Source organism: Fusarium redolens, assembly GCF_020744475.1.
Source record: "Fusarium redolens strain MPI-CAGE-AT-0023 chromosome Unknown BKA55scaffold_4, whole genome shotgun sequence".
Classification (NCBI taxonomy): Eukaryota; Fungi; Ascomycota; class Sordariomycetes; order Hypocreales; family Nectriaceae; genus Fusarium; species Fusarium redolens.
In genome coordinates this window covers 2,238,540-2,262,219 of record NW_025763667.1, presented here as the reverse complement: position 1 = coordinate 2,262,219, position 23,680 = coordinate 2,238,540, and the positions used below count along the sequence as shown (strand labels likewise).

Genomic DNA, 23,680 nt, shown 5'->3' with positions numbered 1-23,680 from the left:
TGTTGTGAATGTTATGGCCGGGTCATCTCCAGTCCGCTTCGATTGTGACAAAGAGTAGATGCTTAACGTGATGCTACTATGAAACAATGATAGCCTGAAACCTATTTCGATTGCTTGATAAATTGAATCACGGTTGTGCAACGCGAAGATACTTGGTCTAAGTCTCTATATTAGATCTTGAACAAGGTGGGTGCTGGTGTCAGCGTAGGCGTGCTTTTGATGCAGCGATAACGGCATACACAAGTTTAGTTGGAGTTGACAAACATGATGAAGTACAAAGGCAATTTGATCGCCATATGGGCTAATTGTTAAAAAGAACGACCCTGCTTTATCCTTATGCTACTAGATGTGAGCTGCCAGTAGCTTAGTAAAGGACCACATTGATAGCAACATGGATACGGCCACGCTCACTGTCAACAGTAGCTATAAGGCAGATTGTCCAACTAGCAAAACTAAATGCGAATTTCTAGTGTCCTACATACAAAGATGTCTTTTTATCTTCAAACCGTGAACCTTTTTGCACTAAATCCACCTCGATTCATCAAGGATATAAGCCATAATAACATCACTCCAACTATATCCAATCATCACGGAATCGGAAAAACCGCTCCGGTGTGCTGGCGCAATGGTAGCGCGTAGTCCTCCTAAGACTAAGGCTCAGGGTTCGAGTCCCTGGTATACCGATTTGAGTTTATTTTTGAGGTTTGGGTTGAATATCGTGGGATACTTGGTGAGGTGTCTTTTTTTGCTGCTGGTTGGAAAAAGGGACAGGGTACCAGGCCACATATAAGCTATAATATTTACTATTCTTCTAAAGCACTAATAGGCAGGGTGAACTCTTATATTATGTCCACCTATGTAAGTACTAAGACCAAAGGTTAATGCATACCACTTGTATTTTCTTAGCATCGATGTCTTCCATATTCAGTTGCCTTCGGTTGCTGACTTTTGTAGAGCACGGTATTGGAAGCAGATATATGTGTAGTATGCTATGTAATTCCGTCTCTGTTTCTTCTATTCTCATTATCAGGTTCATAACCCAAGCACACAGCTGTTGCATAATCTCCATCGTGGCTTATCGACACCATCGCACTTGTGTCTTCTGCTTCTCCTTCGCCGCTCCGTATACGCGCGATTGGCGGCCCACTGCCCAGTACCTCTCCCTTCACAAGCCGTCTCTCAATCATAATATCATGAAACGTCAAATGACGGTGTGGGTGTGCTTTAATGGCAGCCTCCTTTACAGCGAATCTAAACACCATTCAAGTCAGTGATTACCGATGATAGACTTGAAACCCCGCACCTTCCTGCTATGAATGCAGCGCATTTCCACAGTTCAGGGTCCTTTGACGCGATGTATTCATGTGGCTGATGCTTTTTACTGGCTTTGCTTCTGGCACCTCGTGATGGAACCTTATGCGCTGCCGCCTGGTCGAGTACATTTAATCGGACGTCTTTCTTTGCCAGCTCTTCAGGGGCTAAAACCCTGTTTACAAAGCGTAGAGCCCGCGGACCTGACAATATATTGTAAATACGGGATATTTGGCAAATGTCGGTCCCGATATTGAAAGGAAAAGGAAAAGCCCTCAGAGGCTTCATGACCGTGTGTTGATGATGGTGGATGCCCAGCTGCGCAAGTGAAGATCTTGGAATTGAGCCGCTAGCGTCGGCAACTTATCGATTAAGCTCCACCACTACGTCAGTGAGCATTTACTTCAAGCATCACGTTGATCACCGGAATAAAACCTCCAACAGCCTCGTAACCATGTTTCGTATCGTATCAGAAGAAGCTCCAATTACTACCTAAGTTTGGGTAACATATAACCTGTAACAAACGCGCGCATGTTGCAGGATTTGACGATTCTTGATAAATCCTCAACGCCAGATTATCTCATTACTCCGCATTCGACAAGGTTTATCGAATCATGCATGCAGCAGGCCGGCTAAGAAATTCAAACAGTAGCCACAGGCAACTCGAGTTACAGAAATAGTGCGAGACTTGGACAAGCAAAGAAAGGTACCGCCGCTCCCCCGGCAATGTCTCTCCGTGACTTGATGTTTTTAATTCTCTGCGAGGAGAGGGGCACGCTCCTGGTCAGCAGGCGCACTGCGCCAGTTGATCTCTCGGCCAGTCGCGGCAGGGACAGCGACGACGACAGTAGCGATGAAAAGCAGAGCCATGATGATAAAGGCAAAGATCCACTGGAAGGCAATCACCTGGTGAAGGAACTGGGAAACTCCGATTGCAGCAGCAAAGACGCTAAGCGAGAAGCCCATAGTGTAATCCTGCATACGGTCAGCGAGTTACATAAGTTGACTGGAGTAATTTGACATACCTTGTAGATGGTGATGAAGAAAAGTCCATAAGCAAGAATGGACCAGATAAAGATGTTCCCAAAGATGCGAGCAACAAGGTGGTCAGGGTGGGGAACCATCAGAGCACCATTCCAGTAAATTGCGACAAAAGTCCAAGCCAAAGGCCCGGACACCACAGGCGTATGGATGAATCGGGGATACGTGTTGTGGCGGAAGTAGAGCGAGGAGAGGTTGATGAAGTTGAGAACGAGAATGACCTCAGCCCAGTGGAAGTGAGAGCGGACAAACAGCATGACAAAGGCGAAGTGGAAGAGGTTGTTGAAGATGAAGTGGCTTCCAACACTGGCAGCAGCGTGAACAATGTCCGAGTTGCTCGAGAATAGGTGGCCAATGTAACCAGCTTGGAGAATGAAGAGAACGATCCTGGACAAGTTATCAGTATGCGAACGCGCGCTAATGGGTTGGGAGATGCGCACCAGTAAATGGATGTGATGATCGGGTTCAGCGTAAAAGCAGTGCGATACATGTGGTTCTGCTCCCAGATCTTTCGATTTCTCGTGTGCCCATCATCGGGACGGTTGAGGGTGTAGTAGACAGTGACAACGAGGGACAAGATCCAGGTGACGAGAGTGAGGATCTTGTAGGTGAGGATCGCACTATTGGAGTGGGATTCCCTCTTACCAAAGGGATTGTCTATTGAATGGGTCAGTCGAGATGGACTGGAAGTGGAGGACGACAAGGTAGCTTACACTGTTGCCAGTTTGCCATGATGAAGGGCTGTAGAGCTGAGCTCGACTCGAGGTTGTTTGTAGTCGATTGAAAGAAGAGAAGTTCGCCGTCGAAACAAAGTTGTGTATGGTGTCGAAGAAGTGATAGGGGGAGAATATGGAGAGGGTGGAGGGGAGAAGAAGTATTTAAACACCGGGAATTATTTACACAGCGACCTACTGCTGCTACTGTAGGGGAGGTGTGGTTCACTCCTCTCAAGGTACGTTAGTTAATGTAGGTATGCGGGGAAGCAGGCCTAGGTAGGTTAAGGTACCTAGTAGGTAAGAGAGGTGAGGAGTAAACAACCACACTCTGGGATCGTCACACCACGAATGACACCAAACGATTTACGCTAATAAGACTTCCATCGACGTGCCTTGTTTCCACGCATAGTCAGGTATGCCGTCTTCTGTCAGAAATGGGAGGAATAACCAATAACCTCCAGAAGCAAGAACTCTGTACAACCCCAGCAAGGTACTCACTCAAAGTCAGGACACCGAAACTACAGAAAGGGCTACGTCAAAGGATCAGACCAACGGCGGCGGCGCATGACTTGCCTCTTCACAGCCTCTCAGGCTATATCGGATCTTGTCTTGCCCAGACGGTGCTTCTTTCATGCTGCCTTGTTAGACCATATGACCTCGCTTCAAGGGCGCTAAACCACGGATCAGCTATGAAAACTGCCGGGAATTAAATAGAGGTCGGGCTGTCATTGGTTTTGAGGCATTGAGACTGGCGACCATCACGATTGTGGACTGTATGGGTGTGGTAGCAATGGGGAATGACAGTGGTGCCAGATGAGGTACACGCTGCAACTGTCAACGTAGCTGTACGAGGCAGGCTTTGTGTCCGGTATTTTTTTTTTTTTTTTTTTTGAGCTGACGTACTTTTCCGTTATGATCTGGATGTCGTAATTCTTATGTATGTCTCTATAAAGGCTGCTACTGCTACCTTATTCGAACGTGGAAGACCTGGAACAAATCCAAGTTACAGAACAATTCAAGTGGATCTTTATCCCCGAAGACAAGGGAGGGTAGCTCTCTGCACAGACCCGCATTCGGTAAGTGCAAGGATGACAGACGTGCGTCTAGCTAATGATTGGTTGGTTAAATGATCCGCTCTAATGACGACAACTTGCTCCAAGCTCCTACCTCTCACGAGCGGCTCACAGCGGGACAATGTGCATTTTCACCCGCTACCATTGAACTTACCTACGGCTCCTAGGGGGCAGCAGAAAACTTCAGACTAAAGTCCTAAATGACAGAAAGGCTTAGATAGGTATTAGGGTATCTTAGGGTATCTGGTAGTTTAGGTGGTAGGTGGCAATCGACCTTGCATTATTTCGGGTTACAGTTACCCTTGCTCATCGAGATTCTTCCCACCAACAGGTACTTAGCAAACCACATATTTCCTGCTTTCAAGTGCCCGCATAAGGTACCAGGTACGTACCTTACCTATTGCCCGATGTCCTACAAGTGCAGTTAGATTACCTTATCCTCCAAATCTTTTTGTCAACAGCTACCTCTCTTTTCTTTAACCCCTTGCTTCTATCATATCAGCTGTGGTGTTCCTCTTATTCAAACAAGAGCTGTCCATTCTGCTTTGCTTTCGTTCCACTGGTTCATACAGAAGGAGGTAGGTAGTAGTATCACTCTCATGCATCTGCTTTGTTCCAATGCAAGTCTCACGGCACGTATCAAATCGTGTTTCAGTGCACCACCATCATCGCCAATTCATTCGAGCACCAACTGCAGCTTGCACCCATGTCTGCACCCTCGAGTTTGGGCGCGCAAATACGTTTGCTACCAAAGCTCTCTGATAGGTCGCTGTGAATGTTGAGGGAATCCGCACTGAATCCACGATCGTCCCAATGGCCAAGATAGAAATACCCCAGCCCTGGCCAAACAGTTGTTCCAGACACGTTAGACATGTCCATCACTGCAAAGTCTTGGTCAATTCGACAGGAGGATGGGCTGCTTTGTGGCATTCTTAGCAACGATGTCCCTGCAACACATGAGCTTTACAGCTCGGTAAAGTGATGCAGAATTAAACTCGACCAATGTGAGACACGACCAGTATATCAAACCATCTGCGTTCGCATCAACATTAAAGAATTCCTTGAATCCCCAAGTCTTCACAATAGGTTGTCAGTCCTCTGATTCAAGCCTTCAAGTGGTTCAAATCATGGCCAAACCTCCCTGGGTGACAAAAAGCCCTATCACCAGCATCTTTCCACTTCTCAAAGCTCGCTTCACGCCTTGCACGTCTCTTCTCAATTGGATCTGGGTGATAAGACGGCAAGTGCCAGTCCCTCGATGTGTCTTTGAAGTTATCTCCAAGGATATGGTTCTCGCTCCTGTAGCTGCTCCCTAGTTGTACAGCCACAGAATAATTCGTCCGGTCGTTGATGAGCCACTGATATGATTCCTCGCCGCTCGAAGGTTTGCGATTGCTCGTCCAAGACGATTGATGGCTATCCCGAGAATCCTGATGAGCCCAGGCAGATTCTTTCTTTTCTCGAATACCACAAGGACCAGAAATTTGGGGGTCTTGAATTGGTTCGTATACATTGGGTATTCGTGGGTATTTGCTAGGTTCCACCCACGAATTATAAAAATCGTCCGTCATGATGGGTTTGCGGTGGTATGGTGCTGACGTTGTTTGCATAGTATAACACAGCTGGAGACACAGCTGGAGACGAGGTGTTGGCCAATTCTGAGTTTGCGAGGGCACTCAAAAGTCTTAAAGGGTTGCGGGCTTCGGGATTGTCATGTCAATAAAAATCGGCAGTTCATGCAAATGAGAGCTCGCCCAAAGCTCACGCGCATTTTGCAACACCACGGCCAGATTGGGGCAATATCACGCCAATATTGACCAACTACAAGTCAGAATCAAGAACCACGTATTCGATTCCGTTATGATATGCCAGGGCAGGCCTCAAAAAGCGGCTGTTGGGTATTGGGTGCCGAGTTGGGTGCCGTTGGGCTACAGCACATCTTAGCACATCACCTCACGTGTGAGGTTTGGAATTTCCATCTTCCTTCGAGAAGAGAGTGAGAGAGGCCTAGTCGAGGCTGTGCTGCAGTATGCTTGTCATATGGGCCTTGCTTATTGAGAAAAGCCCCCGAGATCATCCGCCAAAGTTGGTTCGCCAGCTCAATGCATGCACAGCCATAACCATGACCAATCAGACAGGCATGTTGTGTTCCTGAAATTACAATCCGAGCAAATTACATACACTCAACTCACCCACTTGAGCCTGAAAATGATACGAAAGGCACCGGCATTCCACGCCTTTTATAAATGAGGCGCTCCCCAAGGCAATCTAGAATTACAGTCATATACTGCCAAGAGCCAGGAAGTGCAAAATGCTGCCCTTAAAAGCGACAGGCAGCCCTGTCACCATTTGCGGGCGATCCTCAATTCCACAAAACACTCAACCTCTTGACGTATGCTCGACTTCAATTTTCGAGACGGTTTCCTCGCAGAAGACGTGACAAGAATCATGGAGTTTAGAGAAAGGTCATTTTCACGGGGGACTGACGAGAGGCTACCCAGACCTACAACACGCATGAACGACGAGACTTGGGAAAGGTTCAAGCCTTTTCTATGCAATCTATACAAGAAGTATACCCTGAGTGTCGTTATGAATGTCATGGAGAAAAAGTTCAATATTGTTCAAAGGTATCTCACCTATCAAGTACAGTACCCAGTGTTTTGATCTTTGACTAATCCTTTCACCAAAAAGCAAACGACAATATGGCTATCGTTTCGAGAAATGGGGCATAAAGAAGTACAATGCAAATGAGAAAAAGACTCCTCATATTTCCCTATCACCTGGTGGCATAAATGACTCGATGGACTATGGTGATATTGGAGCCGAGTTCGACCGAGAAACTCACTCCTTCAACCAACACCCCCTGTCTGACCGCTCCGACCCAGACACTTTGATGGTTGCAGTCGGATCAGAAAACGTGGAGTATGGCGAGTCGCCAGATAATTACAAAGCCGCAAAGCTTGTCGTCCCATATCCATGGGCAACTGGGTCATCTGAAGAAGCGAACAAACTTGCTGCTGACTTTTGTGCCGCTATGCTCGATGACACAAACGCATTCGCATTATACTCGAATCTCTACGAGATCTTATCAAATAGCAGTCAGTCATTTTTTGAGACTCGGGAGTTTCTCGCCATCTCTTGTGCCCGTGTGGCCGGTAAACCAGATAATGCTCGTAGCGCCAGGGCAATTCTTGCAAGGGAATGGACCGAAACACCAACGACTCGAATCTCAGACTCTCCGTTCGTTCTGTCGATGCTCAAAGCATACGTGGGAAGCCACCAAGAAGATTCGGACAAGTCGGCATTTGTCAAACAAATCTGTCGTAATGTCGAGCAAGTGGTTGGCAGCGACGGATCACTTCGAGAGGTTTCACGCAAGTATTCGTCTATCGATCTCGTAGCCTTCTTTTTTCTCAATTATGCCCTCGAGATTTATGACGATTGTTTTGACGATTCCAACCCCCCGAATTTTATGACTGAGCATCTCTTGAATGAATTCATCACGACACAGCCTTTTATGAACGCTCTACGCCACGGGTGTCCATCCCCCCTAAGTCTCTGTCTTAGGTGGTGCGAGGAACAGCTCCGACTCAACCACCCCGTGGCTCTACAAGATGCCCCAGTACAGCCAAGTACTGATATGCGTTGTTGGTGGTACAATATTCGTGTCTTTTGCACTCTCTGGGGAGTAATGACGCATCTGGTAAGGGCGAATTGTGCCCCTGAATGGTATACTCAGTGCGAGTCGGCCTTTGGCATTCCTCCATCAGAACTACTCATAACACTATCATGGATGATTCGTGCTGAGTCAACTGCAACTGAAACTGATAGCGTCATCTCTGATGCTAAACTACTCACTCAGGCCGCTGATGGAGCAGATAAGTTACTTCAAGTCGACGAGTCGCAACTCTGGATAGACTTTCTCAACAAGTTTACTTGGATGAACGAACTGGTCAATCCGGGTGATGCTGAGAGGACTTTCGAAGCTATTGTGCAAGATGAGCTGCGCAAATATGTCTCCGAGGTGCTTCGAGTCCAGTTGCCACATCCAGCAGGGACCCAATCTACCAGTGTTGGCGAGGTGGACTTCTACAATTTTCCCCAGCACGGATTTGGTGATTTTGACATGAACTCCCAAATGGACTTCTATAGATAGTCTTCTTTTTATTTAGCTTAGAGTCTCTAGAATCCCCTTCCTTGCTTGACTTTGTTTCTTCTTCTTGGCTCCAGATTCAATTTACGATACAGAACATATTCCGTTTATTAGGTAGCCGTAAACGAATTCGGTGGTGTAAATAGTACAATCCAACAGAGTAAGACAGACAAACCCAGTCTATGTGATGCAGGGGTATAATCAGCAGTAATCTTTCAGTACCAGCAACTTCCTCATCCGCACGCCATGCTTGGTGCCACATCTAATGAAACAAATAGAAAAGTCAAAGGACCATTGCGCCCTTTGCAAGATAGACATAAATGGAGTAGCCATCATGTAGTCCTTCCCGTCAACATCCAGACCATATCTCATGTACTCTGGGGCATATTATTAGGTGTTCAAATCCTACACTTCAGTTACCAACTGCTCGCCTTCATCGAGTAGTTCTGTGACCTTGCGGACGTTCCCAATCAAACTTCGGCCAAGACCACCAAGGAGAAGTTTCTCGGCATTGGCAGGAAGGCCAAGGTAGGTAGGCGGCTCACGCTCGGGCAAGCGGTGAATCCAAGCATTGAAGTCCTGCAGGCTTGTACCGGAGGGCACAACAAGGCCGTCAACGAGTTTGTGGTCAACTTCGTAGGCGGCAGGAGTCAGGAATGATGTGACGAGTTGAGAGAGCAGTTTGAAGTCCCCTTCATCATCGATCTTGCCACCGTACGTCTCGGTCACCATGTAGCGGAGCATCTCCCAAGGAATGTTCTGAGGAGCAATATTGGTCCGGTTACCAGCCACGCCGTCAACCCAAGTATCAACGATAAAAGCAGAGCATTCATACTGTAATGTGTTAGCTGATAATAATACGATTGTGCTTGAACTCAGGGTTACTCACATCACTATCGTTAAACTCCCAGAATCCCTTCCAACCCAGATTGGGTGCGTATCGCAATCTCTCTTGCACCACTGCATGCAAGAAGGATAGAAGCAAGTAAAGACGAGTTCTCTCGACAGGGCTCTTGGTAGCTCGTGTGGACAGGGAAGACATAGAGTCCTTCATGTTGGCCCTGACACCAGCAGGTTGCTCGTACATCAGAACACGAGAAGCCCGGAGTAAGTTGACTGGGATCTTTGGGCTTGACTCCATGGACAGGAACAGACGGAAGTCTGAGTGAGGGTTGAGTGACCCCATACGCTTCTCCAGACTCTGCAGCCAGGTAGGAGCCAAGTGAACATTTTTTACCAAGACCCATGAGCCCGTTTGAGCGGCGTTACTGATTGCTTTGTCTGCACTAGCCAAACCTTCATTGGAACCCATGGCAATGTTTGTGCACTTGACGCGCATTCTCTCCACCAAGTTATCCACCTTGTAACTGGCATCGAAACCAGGGCTCGACACGAGAGAGATTGGCAGTGTAGCTGACACTTGAGTGACTGTTTCTTTGAGGTCTTCGACGATATCGAAGATGCCCGAGCCAAAAACTTGGTTGACGAAGCGTTCAGCAGCAGGAACAAAACGGTCCATCCTGAAAAGCTTTACGAGCAGGAGAGACAGGAGTGCTTGATCCATGAGCTCAGTTTTGTCATCCCAGATCTGTGGCACGGCGTTCTCGGCCAACTCCTCGGTAAAGAACTTGTCCCAATCCTCAGCAGAGACAGCGTCGAGCTTTTCCTTGAGAACGCCGATCTTCTTAGCCTGGGTGAAGGCTTGATCTCTCTGATCGGGATCTGAAGATAGGTCCTTACCTTCAACACGGTTATCGAGGATGATGTCGATCAAAGACTTGTCCATCTTGTAGGGCGAGGCCTGCGCGAGGAGCATCCCGAGAGTCACCCGATCCTTTTGGAGCAGACCCAGAGCGGTTCGCTTAAACGTATTAATAAAAAGATCCTTAACGATAACGTCGCGCCGAACGTTGTGGTCAGTCTGGCCAGCTAAATTTTTGTTGCCGTGGAGCACCGACTGGAAAATGTCCAGGAAGTACTGGAGCGAGAATTGGTAGAAGTGGTTGAGGTAATGCAGTTGTTCAAGAACAGCGAAGACGGCACTACAGGATCGTGCGACGATACTGTACTGTTGTGTAATCTCCTCGACTTCAGCCATGACACCTTCAGTGCTACTCATCTTGCCAGAGATTTCTGCAGCCTCAGTCTTGAGAGTCTCTAGAGTTTCAATTACGTTGTCATCATCGAGAATGTTGCCACGAGACTCGTTGAGGGCCTGAAGTAATCGTTTCTCCAGCTGTCGCAGATGGACCTTGAACTCACCCTGAAGCTTGATGAGGTTCGAACGTCGTTCATCAACATCAGGACGCTCAGACTTAAGTACATCATTAAGGGACTGTGTCTGTAGACTGCTCTGGGTGACAGTAAAGTTGACAAAGGTGGTTCGACTGCAAATATCAGGAGCGAAAGTAGCTGATGGGTCACGAGTAGACAGATAGATCTTGAAGGCAGGCGAAAAATCGATCTCCTGCTTGCCTAGTTGAATGAGGACACGACCACCTGTCTTCTGGTATTCCTTGTTGAGGACGTGGTTGAGAATGGGATCCAAATGCTCCGCATCCTGGATGAGGATGGGGTTTCCGAACCGCAGAGAACTCTCGAGTTGCTTGGTAAAGGTATCGTCCAAGAAGCTGGTCACTGTTAGGCGGCGATCCTTGCACTCTCTTTGTAGGAACTCTGTGACTCGTCCTGAGGGGTCAATGATGAGAGGATAACGGTTGAAACGCTTGAGAATAATTGCATTCTCTGTGCATAGGTCATCGACGGGAAGGGTGTTCTCTTGCCAGCCCAGACGTTCATCTGCAGTCGACAAATATTCCGTGACAGGGTTGGGTGATTTGTAGTGTATACCAGAGAGGTGAAGTTGGTGGAACCAATCATCCATCATCAACTTTCGGAAAGTTTGGTCATAGAGACCGCTGTAAGCCAAGAAAGCAGCAGCAACAAGGACATCTCCGACCAATGTGCTGATCTGGATCTCGAAAGACTTGCTGCCCTCTTCCCAGCGAACTCGTTCCGAAGACAAGCTATCGAGAAGCCTAACACTGCGATCGACCTTAAACTGGACCTTGGACATCTCAGCTTTGATGGATTGTGTCTCGCTAATCAGCGCAGCATATTCCGTCTTGTACCTATTGATGCTAGATTCCAGGTCTGCAATCTTGTTCTGTACAGCCTTGGCGTCAGCCTTGGTATTCAGAGCTTTCTCCTCCAGTTCCTCAACTTCGAGCTTGAGAGGGCCAACACGATCAAGAATGTCGAAGTAGTTGACTTGAGCGCTAACCCATTGAACAAGGGGTCCGCAAGCCTTCGAGGCACGGTTGACCTTCTCAAACGTAAATTCGGGATTGGACAGGAAATCGTTACGCATCTTGTTTCTTAGAGCCTTGGTCATCTGCCTGGCGTTGTCGAACATGAGAATGCTAGCGATGAAATCGTCCTTTCGTACGATACCCTGTACGGCCTTCCAGTCATTGATCCTGTGGCCAAGAAGCGTACACACAGCATCCATAGCAAGTCGCACACCTTGAGGTGGATTACCCATGGACCTGACTTCGGTCAAGTGTTGACGCTTGATGTTACTGACGCTAGCCTTTGCTTCCTCGACCGCAGGTTCCGCCTTAGCCAGATCCTCCAGCACAACCTTCTTCCGCGACGCAACCTCAACTTCTTGCTTATCCAAAGCAGCCTGAATCTCGAGCGATGCGGTCTTTTCTTGCTCCGCCAGTCGCTGATCAGCCACCATTCGCTGCAGCTTCTCATTGGCCTCGGCATCCTTTTGCTCCAGTTGTTTCTTCTTCTCTGCCAAGCTCACTCGAAGATCTCGAACCTTGTCGACAGTGTCTCTGAGCTTCTCAAGGCCAACGTTTAAGTGGCGCTGCTGTTCCTCGAGATCTTCCCGTTTCTCGTTATAGAGCTTGACGTATTGGGCAACGAAATCGAGGAAGTGACGAGGGGTCAGGAAAGTGACCTTGCCTTGTTGCTTGAACAGCTTCTCATTGTACCGCTGCAAAGAGTAATGAATGTAGACCATAGAATTGACAACTGTCTCACGATGAGATGGAGGTAGCTGCAGGCCACGGTAAGCCACAGGAACGGTGTCAGGGCATTCGAAGTTGCTTCGGTCCAGGTCAATAGATTGGGTGAGCTCATGGCCGACCTGGAACAGGGCTTGATCAGACCAGTCACCAAACCAATTGAGAACACAACGGTTGAACAGCGCGGGACTGGTAGCAGCCTTGGAAGAAAGGCCATCCTCGGGTGGGTTCATAGTGAATACGACATGTAGGTTCTTCACAATTTGCTGGGTAAACCACTTGTACAACTCCTCTGGAGAGTCAAGGTGCAGGTTTTGTCGCTGAGCACCCTCCTTGCATGCTGTCATAAGAGCAGCGTATTCGTCACCCTCGAAGAGACCAGGCACTTCAGCGTTGGCGAGGAGGGTGTTCATTCTTTCCAGGAATCCTGAATCCAAAACGTTTGACTCATCCATGATAAAGCAAATTTTCTCGCCCTTGCAGCCACAACGGCGAAGAACGTCTCGAAGATCATCATCGAAATCCTCGGCAGAATACTTGCCATGAACCTTGATCTGGAAGACTTTGAGGCCGTTCATCCAGGCCACGAAACGAGACAAGGTGGTTTTGCCACTACCACTCACACCGATTAAGATAAGATGACCCTGGGGCTGTCGGAAGACACGATCAATGCGTAGCACATGCTCCAAGACGTCATTGAACAGAATTAGAGGAACATCCACCTCCTCTTCGCAAAAAGTCTTCAATCTCGCCTTGACAAAATCTCTTAGCTGTTCACGGTCAACCGGAACGTAATTCTTGGACAACCAGTTAGAGAACAGAATAGGCCCTCCCAGAGCCTTCTCCTCGTCGATATTGGGGAAGTATTCAAGCGCAATGCGGCGCACGCTTTCGTCGGTCCACTGTCGCTCGTCTTCGGCGACCAGACGATCCTGAAACAGACGAAGAGCTTCGTGAGCCCAGATTCGGATTAGACCTTCAATAGATAAGGACTCCAACGGTCGAATAGCCTCATAAACGCCACGAACCCATCGTGTTAGCTCACGGGGACTGTATACATAGTGGGGTTGAATCTTTGGCGTAAACCTCTGCTGAGACTCGAGATAGAAGCGAACCATGGCATGAGTAAGGGCCTCGGAGTATCCCCTGAGAGACGGAACGATCTTGAGAACAGCAGAATTGAAAGTGCCGTAGATTTGGTTGAGGGACAGTTCACCGGGATAGTCAACCATGATAAGAGGGGCGTGTCGGAGGAATCGAGCACCCATTGGGGTACGTCCAGCATCTGTAGGAGGATTGCAAGCACCAACAAACTGAATGCGATCGAGTGTAACCCAGGACTTATCGGACGTTCGCCAGAAACCGTTATGCTCTACCATTTGACGCAGGAAGGATATGGCGCGTTGAGTTCCGTATTTGTCTGGTGCGGGCAAGTTGATCTCATCACAGAAAACAACAAGCCATCGACCAATTTGGGTTGGGGAAAGCATCACACCGTTCAATGTCTTCTTGTACTCGCAGTATTGCTCAAAAGTCTTGATGAGCAGATCAGGTGTGGTTGCACTTGAGAAGTTCAGGCCAACAACCTCCATGTTTGGCAGCTTCCGAAGTGCACTGAATAAAGTCATTGTCTTACCGGAACCAGGGGGGCCGCAGAGGAGTAGAGGCTTGTGCTCCGCAAGCCACGAGTACAGAACATCTTCGTGGCGAACAGTATCCAGAGTAGGAATGACTACATCGGTCTGGGTGATAGAGTGAGTGTTAACCTCGACAGAAGGAACCTGGTTTTGCCATGGCGCCCATTCAGATTTAGGCAAAGTAACATCGAAGTCGATGAGTGAGCTTGTGCCGTCAAGAGGGGGGGAGCCAAAGTTTGCCAAAGCACAAAGTTCATCGCCGAAGGCCTTTCTGTCATTTAAGGGGCAATCACCCGTAAGGGCCCAAACGAGTGCCAAGAGGAGCTTCTTTGAGATGAACGCTTCGATCTGTTCAGACTCAAGAGGGAAGTCGGAATGCTGACCATTGTATTCAATTGCATCACGAACTGCTTTATTGAGCAGTGAGAAAAGAGTAGTCAAAACGCGTGCGACTGTAAACTCCATGATGTGGTTGTAGGCCTCGGCTCGCTTCAAGGCTTGGAGAATGAGATCCTCTTCGCTTAGATAAATACGAAGCAAGGCAGCGAACTCGCTCTGCACAGCCAGAGTCTTAGCGGGGTTCTGACCGGTGGCAACGCTGTCTTCATCCAGGTCCTCGAAGGGGACGCTGCTAAGAGTGGACAGATAGTTTTCGACCATCATGTTGGGTGATACGGTGTCCTCACTGAACCAGACCATACCGCAACGACTGACAGTAGCCAGGGTTGCATATTTCAGCGTCTCGACTTCGAACATAATTCGGACGTTGGAGGGTAGATTGAGACGTTCTCCGTTGGGAAGCGTAAGGAGCTTGTTGTCGTCAAGAACACTGTTCAAATTTTCAACCCACTCAGGATCAACGTCACCATCAAAGACAATCCAGTGTCGCTTGGAATCCTCACCACGGAGGTTGTCAACGATCTTTCGAAGAATGCTAGTGAACAGACCATCGGTCCACTCACGGGTGGTAGAGTCGAGGTTTCCGTACAGAGCCTCCTTGGACATGACCTTGGAGTCGATGACATGTGAGACGCCCTCGACGCCCTCGACCTTCTGAAGTGCATCAAGCAAAAGTCTCCAGGCCGCGGACTTTCCAGAGCCAGAGTTACCGACCATCATCACACCGTGGTGGATCTTCTGAATCTGGTACAGCTGGAGAACCTTGGTCATCCAAAGCTCGTTGACTACAAGGTGACGTTCGGCAGCAAGGGTACGGATGGCATCTTCCAGTTCCACAAGGTTGGCCGGAACGTACTGCACACCAGGAAAGCAATTGGCTTCAATAGTCATCATGATGTCAACATCAGACTTGATAAGCTTAGGTGCAATCGTTTCTCGGATACTTTGCACAAGAATTTCAGGTTCAACGACCTCTTCGGCACCAAGACTGCCCTCACCTAGGCGAGCACGTTTTAGACCGCCGGAACTGACAAGAACACTCTTCAGCGCACGCAGACCGAAATCGTAATGCGCTTGCTTGGACAGCTTTCCAGAACACTGGTCAAAGAAGGGAACCGTGTGTTTGGATAGTTGCTTGGCTTGGTTAAAGCCCTGGGAGTAAAGCATAACTTCGGCGATGAGCTCCTTATCTGGCTTGGACATGGCGACACTTCGGAAGAGCTTCTTCAAGTTGTCGGGCAGATTGGAACGACCAGCGTAGCCGGGGTTCATGGTGATAAAGATACCTGTGTTTTCGTTGACATGGAGCTGACGGCCGACCAACTCAATTTGCGACTGGTCATCTTCAGCACCTTGCTTCAGGCCCAGCTGAATGTTCTGAATCTGTTGAGAGACGGCTGAGAGGATTCGTTCTTCCAGACGATTGAACTCGTCGAAACAACCCCAGGCACCGACCTGGCAAATACCAAGGAAAATGCGGCCCATAGCTTGGAAATCGAAGGTGTCGTCACAACAAAAGACAAGGGTGAATCTACCCAGCTGCACGCCGAGGGCCTTGACTGACTCTGTCTTACCCGTACCAGCGGGTCCATAAGGAGAACCACCAAGACGTTGGCACAAAGCTTGAGTAAGAGTAAGAAAACAACGATCAGTCAGCGGGGTGCGAACAAGACGTTCAGGAACTCCCAGGTATTCGAAACCATAGTTGAGTTTGGCATTGGCCATCTTGATGTAAAGGCGGTCCAGGAACTCGCCATCAGGGTTGTATATATATCTCATTTGTAGCTGCCAAAGGTAGTGGCCGGTGGAATTAGCATTAGCGTTGATAAGCTTCTCGATGGTATCGCGCTGGTGGACACATTCCGTAATCAGCTGTTCACATTTTTTCCTCAGGATAACTTCGAGTTCGCCAAGGACGGTGTCGGCAAGCACACGAAGAACCTCGACCTCCCGTTCAAACAGCATCTTCAATGTGCTGCCACCAGCAGATAGGGATTGCTCGACAGCTGTGGTCCAGGCAACTTGCGTGGCTAGAACTACAATCTGACTGGGATAGGCATCCATGAACGCATTCAATGCATCACGATCAATATTCTCTGATTCGAAGATAGGGGTGTAATGATCGACAGCCTCGGCAAGGAGCTCAGCAAGGGTAGACTTCATGCCACCCTCCAAGAGGGCTAACCAGTCGTTGATCTTAGGGGTTTTCGCCAAAGAAATCTCCTTCTTCAACCGAACAACCTCGCCTTCTTTGGAGGTGAAGCCAGAAATAACAGTCTCGTCGTCCATGACGAGTCCTGAGAGACCCGCAAACATTTTCTTGAAGTGTTTGGCAATGCGTAACGTGTCGTTACTGTTACCAATCATCTCGAGCAAATCTTCGTCACCCACGAAGTAGAATCGTGGGAATGAAACACGTTCCTTCTCCAGATACTCGCCAAGAGCCTTCTGGATCTTGTTAAGCATTTCAGCGAGTCGTTCCAATGACTTCTGCACGTTGGGAATGTTGAGAACTTCCAATACGTATGGTGACTTGTTGGCTTTCTTCATGACAGCCAAGAACTCGCTGTTGATGTTTTGGAAGCGTCCAGACTCGATAGGGAGGAGGTGCTTGATATCAGCGTTACCAGTGAAGACACCCTCGAGGTAAACCCACTGACGCTGGACATCAATCCAGACATCAAAGAGCACATGAACACGGTTGAGCTTGTCTTCCCAAGACACAGCTTCTTCCTCAAACTCTTTGTAGTAAGGAGAGTGCTTCATGGCCTGAAGTGAGTTAAGGTTTTCACTGCACTTGGCAAAAAGATCGTCCCAGCCACGAATGAGACGGATCTTGTTTTGATAGTTGACCATCTCCAGTGCGTAGTTTTGCCAAGTCTCGCGAACTTGCTTTAGGAATTCTTCGAGGGCCATTTCACCCTGGGCTTGGGCAATAATGTCTTTGACGATGACTTCGGTGGCAATCAAGTTAAGATCCCAAACGTCACCAAGAGTCATAGAGCTAGGAGAAAATCGTTTCTGAGGCTTAATCTGTTTATAGATCTTGACCCAGTGGCGCTCGCGGATAGCGTCAGACTTCAGGTCAGATAGAATGGGGTTGACCTTGAGGAAGCCACGCAGAATGCCTTGAACGTGTTCGAAAGCGGCATACTGACGCATCCTGCTGGGCATATCCTTGGTACTCTTGATAAGGTCATCGACCTTGGAACGGATCTTTCGCGGTTGAACAGCAGTCCAGAGGATATCGCGCGTTTCGTTGAGGCTCGCCCATATAGTAGAAAGGTTTGACCAAACAGACTGGAAATCTCGTACCTCCTCGAGAGTGGACTCGAGAGAGGTATCCATGCTGGCGGGAATATCCAGTGCCTCTTTAGCCTTGACAACCATTTGGGCGTCGTCCTGCAACTTCGAGATGCGAGCTTCGAAGGAGGACAAGGTAGCGGAAGCAACGTCAGGTTGAATGGTGCCAGACACTGGCTTCTCCTCATTCCATTGGGCGGCGATCTCGGCAATTCTCTCGTTAACCAACTTATCCTCAGCAGTGATCTTGGCCCTTAAAGCATCGCTTTGCTCTTGAACGATTCTTGACTTCTTCTCAAGAATTTCCTTCAATGCCTCCCATTGGCTGTCTATCTGCTCAATGTGAAGCCAGTCATTAGGGAACTGGTATCGTTGTCTTACAAGCATGGATTGTCCTTGGCGAAACATATCAATCTCGGGCGCCCATGTTTTCACGTTGCGTTTGCAGCTCTGAACGACTGTGATGAATTGCACGGCCTGTGCAGTTGATGAGGCGTCGGAGCTTTGGCTCTCGAGATGCTTACGTGCCTTCTCAATCTCCGCATTGATGTCGCGCATACGATTGCCAAGGCGGCTGGCGAACTTCATCAAAATCTCATGTTGCCACTGGTCATACTTCGCATTGACCTTGGTCTGCACTTGATCATAGTCAACAGTGAGATGTCCAAATTCCCGGCTGACCTCTTGGGTGTCAAAGGTCGAGCGGTTCTTGCGGAGATCCTGTAAAAGTTGTAGCCATCGAGGGAGTGGCTCGCCGAGAGCATCGTAAACTTGTTCAGACTGGAGGTCCCAGAGTGACTGAAACTGAAGCCACTTGTCAACATAAGCGCTGATCTCCTGAAGCTTCTTTTCAACAGAAATATAAACACGCTGCAGCAGTCCAGCGCATTCAGTTGGTAAGTCGGTAAACCGAGCCTCATCGTGAGCAGCAGTGGTGAGGCTCATCTGATAACGGGTGGCCTTGATCTTGCGGAGATTGCAGACAATTCCAAGCCACTCATGAAGATGAAGGAACCAGCTTGCACGCGCAAACTCCAAAGGAGGGTCAAGATAGATTACTTGGTTGCGCATGACCACTTCAAGAACAAGACGCTTCATCGTGGGGGTTTCGGACTTTGTCTCATCGATATTTGTCTTTCGACGAGTTTCCTCTTCGGGTGTATCATCCTCAAAAGCAGCGATCCACGAGTGAACTGCACTCTGAAGGCGCGTAAGGAGGATAGACTGAATCTTGGCGTTTAGCTCTCGCACCCAAAAGTCCAAATTGACATATTGTTCTAAGTTCAGTTGGTCCACCGCCGATTGAATCGTATCCAGGCGACTATGGAACGCAGCCTCGTCATAGGGACAAGTGTTGAGTTCCTTCAACGCTTGTTCAACAGTGGTATGGATGAAGTTCAAAGAGACCGCCTTTTGCTGGAGAACCGATACAGCTGCTGCAAATCCGCGGATAAACATACCATGCTTGCTCTCAGTATTCTTGGCCAGACCGAAATCGTTTCCGCCAGGTAGCAAGGGGCGAGTCTGTCTATTTTCAGAGTAGAATAACTCGTGTGAGTTGATGAAGGATTCCCATCGTAGCGGGACACCCTCCCCAATTAGCCTGTAGACATCATTTCGATATCCATTAAGAAGGACAGACTCTTCTCCCATGGCAGAAATCTGACGTAGGGTCTGGGAGAGTGTTCTCACACTCTCCATTAGGCTAACGGCATAGGGATAAACTCGCTTCGCATCCTTGGAAACAGTCGTGACAGCATGTGGAACCGAGTACGATTGCCAAGTAAGATTACGAGTCTCCTTGAACAAAGTGATGACTTGCGGGTCAAAGTTCACAGCAAGCTCGAGAATACCACCAGCAGATCTTACACGAGCAATGTCGAAAAGCTGTCCTGAAATTGAAATCTTACGTCGTCCGACATCATTTAGCCAGGCATCGTAGATTCGGCTCGTGTCGAGCTTCTGCTTGAAGAGCTCACTCTCCTCCTGAAGCTTATGGCCTTCGGCGTGCAAAGTCCAGTCAGGGCCGAGGACAGCTTCAACCTTTCGCATGTATCCATCAAGTTGGAACTCAATTTGACGAGCCCAGATGATAGCACCCGAAACAGGAGGGAGATCGCGTAGTTGGGCCATAGCATGAGTTTCTGAATGGCCATACTGTTGCTTGAACCGCTCATGGAGACCGTTGATCGCTTGCTTAACGTGGTCCATGAGCTGGTTCTGGTATTCCTGAATTGCGCCACGAATCTTTGGGCGGACGAAAAGGGCGTTGAATTTGGAGAATACTCGGAACATCTCGTTGGCAGTCTTTGCTGTAGCCAGTCGCTCTCGAAGTCTGCGGATGATGGAATTCTCTACACGGGTCGTACGCTCGTTGTAGAGGTTCTCAGCTCGTACCCATCGTTCCTTGCCCTGGTCTGTAACATCCAGAAGATCAACGTTCTGAAGAGCCTCCCAAGCCTGTTTGACTTCCTCCACGGCGTCGACGTTACCAATCTCTTCGACAATGATGCCATTGAATTCGGTGGTCTCGGAAACGCCAGGAATAGTTGCTTGGGGGCCAAGGACAGTGACTATCGTACGCTGGAGCTGCTCGTGGTTGTCGCGGAAAGTGCTGACATACTTGATTCTCGCCTCAAGTTCGGAATGCTTCTTGACAATCTTGATGGGAATAAACTTCTCGTTCCTTCGTCGGGTCACCTCACGAGCTACGTTGGTGAACTCCTTGACGTTTTCTTCCCAAATTTGGAAAATCTGGTCACATGTTTGCATGATATTTTTGAATTGCTGATAATCCAGATTAACCAATTCAGTTCCTGTCAACAGCCTATGAAGCACATCGTCGAGATCAGCAGAGATGGCCTCGACAAGCGGAAGAGCCCTGCGGATAGGATAAGGGCAGATCCTCAACTTCTTGTTCAGGTGGCTGAAGATCTGATGAATGGCTTCCCCAACTTTCGGCAGAGAAGTAGCAGACAGCAACTCGTCGAGGGGAAAATCTCGCATAAGCTGGTTATACTTCTGTACCTTATCCATAGCCTCCTTCAAACCAGTGTCAGCCGTGAAACTCACGGTGGCCTGAAAACGCTTGGCGTGCTTGAGAATCTCCAGCGTCAAGAGCACGCCCTCGCTACGGAGCTGGCCCTCGATGCCCTCCAGAGCTGACTCCATGGACAACCAGAAATTGACTTCCTGGCTCGCGGTGCTAAACTCCTGGTTCGCATTTGATGAAGGGTCCTTGGTCAACTTGGTAATTCCTTGGATGGACTTGATCCAGGTGTTGACGTTTGCTTGCAATCGGTTGAGAAAGGTACTGTCCTGGAGAAGATTCTGAGGAATTCCATCGATGGATGGTCGGTTATTGTGAGCCTCGGCCTCATCGAGGACATTCTGGACGATAGAATGAAACGTAAGGGAGATCTCAGGGATATCGACGTTCTGCTGGAGATGCAGCAAGCTCAGTTCCAAATCGTTCAGTCGCTTCTTTGTTACAGGGATTCCAGTCTTTGCATCAACGTCAGCTCGACCTCTTGACCCGTTCGCCAGTTGCTGGCTCTTAGTGTTGGCATCAAAGTAGGGTACCAGGGCATGGTGGACCTGAGAATGAAGTACCTCCCAAGGAGAAAGTACTGAGCCCTGTTCTCCAACTCCAGCGTTGAGAGATGCGGGACCAGGCAAATTAGTAATAAATATTTGAGATGTAAGGGGTCGAGCTGGGTCTATAGGCTGAGGTGACTTGATGAGGACAAGGGAAGCGACAGTTGTCGGGGAAGATGAGATCTCGGTTGACAAGGTGTAGTTGTAGGAGACGGGCGCTACTTCACATTAGCAAGCCATGACTATTATAACAATAAAATGAACGAACAAGAAGGGTCGGCTCCAGGCTCAACAGCAGATGAATTTGCGAAATCTTTCTGGATGTAAAGCACATTCTGAGTATCGCTCGCAAAGCGTGTGCATCGTGAAATAGTCTCGCTATAGCGGGACTTGTGCAGCAAGCTTCCCACTTGTTCGAGTTCATCTCGTGTAGCTCCAAGTGCGACCTCGCAGACAGAGGCGAGATGTTCGATAACGCGTTCCGGCTCGATGGTAGGGAAGGACGGGGAAGATGTTACGCCGTTGGCGGAAGTTCCAGGGCTCGGCACAGCGGGCGAAGTGACCTCCATAATGATGAGAAGGCCGGAAGAAGAGAGTATATGAGCGTTTTAATGGCGCGCGATCATTTCCGAATCGTCAGTGGGCTATGGGTAAAGGACGCAATCAAGAAGGTTGTATGTGGCGGTCGAGCGAGCTTCGGGCTGGGCGCAAACGTGGTGACAAGTCAGATATTATAAAGCTTTAGCAAAATCAAAAGATGAGCTCAAAGGCTAAGGAGCGTGCAGTTGACAATCAACTATGGATAGTCGTGAAACAAAGCCGCAGAGGTGCTATGAAATCTTCAACGACAGGTTGGGGTTTGGTGATTTAAAATGAAGTTGATCATCCAGGAGTTGTTGACTTTCAATAATAAGGGCACCTCACACCTCAGCTTTGGCTCTACCGAATTTACTGTTCAAGACGCGACTAAATCCAGGGGTACCCCTGTTGAGAATGCTCAAGCATGATCGGCAATTGGCTGAAATGGATGTGTCAGAACGCCATTGGACGTCAGGCCACCTAAAACAATCGCTCACACAGGAGATAAACGCGCTGCAGCCCGTTGCAGCCCGCTGGAGTCACTGCAGATTGATGAAGTGGAGCAGTACCGTACCTATCCAATCCACATGTAACCAACCAGAGATATGAGCCTTGATTGGTCCTAACGTGCAAAAGAAAGGGCCAGCATAAACTGAAGACACGAGCCAGGGGCTACATGTTTGCACAGCAAATAAGATGAAACCTTCAGCAACCATCTGCCATTCTAAAGGGTGCTTATTGATGGCATGATATGCACGAACAAATGTGAAAGACATGGAAGGACCATAATATTCAAACACAACCCATGGACATTTACACTCCAACTGGCTAGAAGTCGCTGTTCTGTCCATTCCCAATTACGCTACTTGGCCTTGCTTACCAGGGCTACCTTGAGTACATGTGGATGGGAGTGCGGGGATATGAACGGAGTACACGTTCAACCAAAAATAAGGTAAGGTAAATATAAGACTCTAAACTCAACTGTCATCGGTTAATCATGAGGCCACCAAGCCTCTAGGATCCACAACTAACGTATAAGTTGTGGCTAGATGTTTGAAACTGCTTTGTTAATATCGATAACTATGTACCAGGTAAGACAAGAAAGGTTAGTGTAATCTACACCAGTGCATTGATTTATATTGAGCCCAACGGCAACTATCACATATCGATGCATTTCAGGGTCGGATCGCTCAACAGATATGTATTCCAATCATCACCATTTCTTCCTGTGAAAATGTCTCAGGCACACAAACTTCGAGTGCAAAAACAAAAGCCACGTCATAATCCTAAACCATGCTCCAGGAAGAAAACAAACGTGCCACCCAAAATCAACTTGAACAAGCATTGTGCAAAACCAGTCTCATAAGTGCAAGCATTTGCCAAATATTCCCGATCATAACGCCTTTGTACTTATCGACCATAACCCGACTTCTTTCAATACTAACCACTCGACCAACCGATGCGCCTGTGGGTGAGATCAGACTTGAGGTTGGTTTGCCCCATTTCCGTTGCTTCCTGCTAGTCGCTGTCGTTGAAACATAACTCTTTCGTTACAAATGTCGATGAACTCTTCGAATTTTCTTATGATGACTTCTTTTTCTTCCAGTTTGGTCTTCAGCTCGCTGATTTCTTTATCCTTCTTTTCCTCCATTTCTTGCATTTCTTCGCGAGCCTTTGCGATTTCACGCCTCAACTCAGCACGAATGCGATCTTCAGGGGACTGGTGAGGTTTGCTGTATATGGCTGGTCTGTTCTCTGCCAGTCCTGTAGCAACCTTCTGAGGATTGCGATTGATAGCCGCACGAGCGTTGTATATATCGCGTGGCAGGAGATG

At 48.4% G+C, this 23,680-nt stretch overlaps 5 protein-coding genes and 1 non-coding gene across 6 annotated transcripts; 2 read left to right on the top strand and 4 right to left on the bottom strand.

Annotated features, from left to right (window-relative positions):
- Positions 1–611: 611 nt before the first annotated feature.
- Positions 612–683, top strand: BKA55DRAFT_t81. Its single transcript has one exon. It is a non-coding gene; the product is annotated as a tRNA-Arg (tRNA).
- A 133-nt stretch (positions 684–816) lies between these two features.
- BKA55DRAFT_561204 (uncharacterized protein) lies at positions 817–1,700 on the bottom strand. The gene is made up of 2 exons (XM_046192146.1): positions 1,304–1,700; positions 817–1,251 (listed from the first exon to the last, which is right to left on the bottom strand). Exons 1-2 carry the CDS (start codon positions 1,597–1,599, stop codon positions 990–992), a joined length of 558 nt encoding a protein of 185 aa, XP_046053284.1. The 5' UTR covers positions 1,600–1,700; the 3' UTR covers positions 817–989.
- A 361-nt stretch (positions 1,701–2,061) lies between these two features.
- On the bottom strand, positions 2,062–3,084 carry BKA55DRAFT_591547 (uncharacterized protein; the record flags this gene model as incomplete). Its single annotated transcript, XM_046195265.1, has 4 exons — positions 2,062–2,286; positions 2,337–2,739; positions 2,793–3,009; positions 3,066–3,084. 4 exons carry the CDS (start codon positions 3,082–3,084, stop codon positions 2,062–2,064), a joined length of 864 nt encoding a protein of 287 aa, XP_046053283.1.
- A 2,160-nt stretch (positions 3,085–5,244) lies between these two features.
- On the bottom strand, positions 5,245–5,712 carry BKA55DRAFT_686976 (uncharacterized protein; the record flags this gene model as incomplete). The annotated part of the gene is made up of 1 exon (XM_046199005.1): positions 5,245–5,712. The coding sequence occupies one exon, from the start codon at positions 5,710–5,712 to the stop codon at positions 5,245–5,247; it is 468 nt and encodes a 155-aa protein (XP_046053282.1).
- An 877-nt stretch (positions 5,713–6,589) lies between these two features.
- On the top strand, positions 6,590–8,297 carry BKA55DRAFT_503555 (uncharacterized protein; the record flags this gene model as incomplete). The annotated part of the gene is made up of 2 exons (XM_046187017.1): positions 6,590–6,768; positions 6,833–8,297. The coding sequence occupies 2 exons, from the start codon at positions 6,590–6,592 to the stop codon at positions 8,295–8,297; spliced, it is 1,644 nt and encodes a 547-aa protein (XP_046053281.1).
- Positions 8,298–8,699: 402 nt separating this feature from the next.
- Positions 8,700–21,836, bottom strand: BKA55DRAFT_503583 (dynein heavy chain, N-terminal region 1-domain-containing protein; the record flags this gene model as incomplete). The annotated part of the gene is made up of 3 exons (XM_046187020.1): positions 8,700–9,128; positions 9,184–21,485; positions 21,536–21,836. The coding sequence occupies 3 exons, from the start codon at positions 21,834–21,836 to the stop codon at positions 8,700–8,702; spliced, it is 13,032 nt and encodes a 4,343-aa protein (XP_046053280.1).
- Between the last annotated feature and the right edge of the window lie 1,844 nt (positions 21,837–23,680).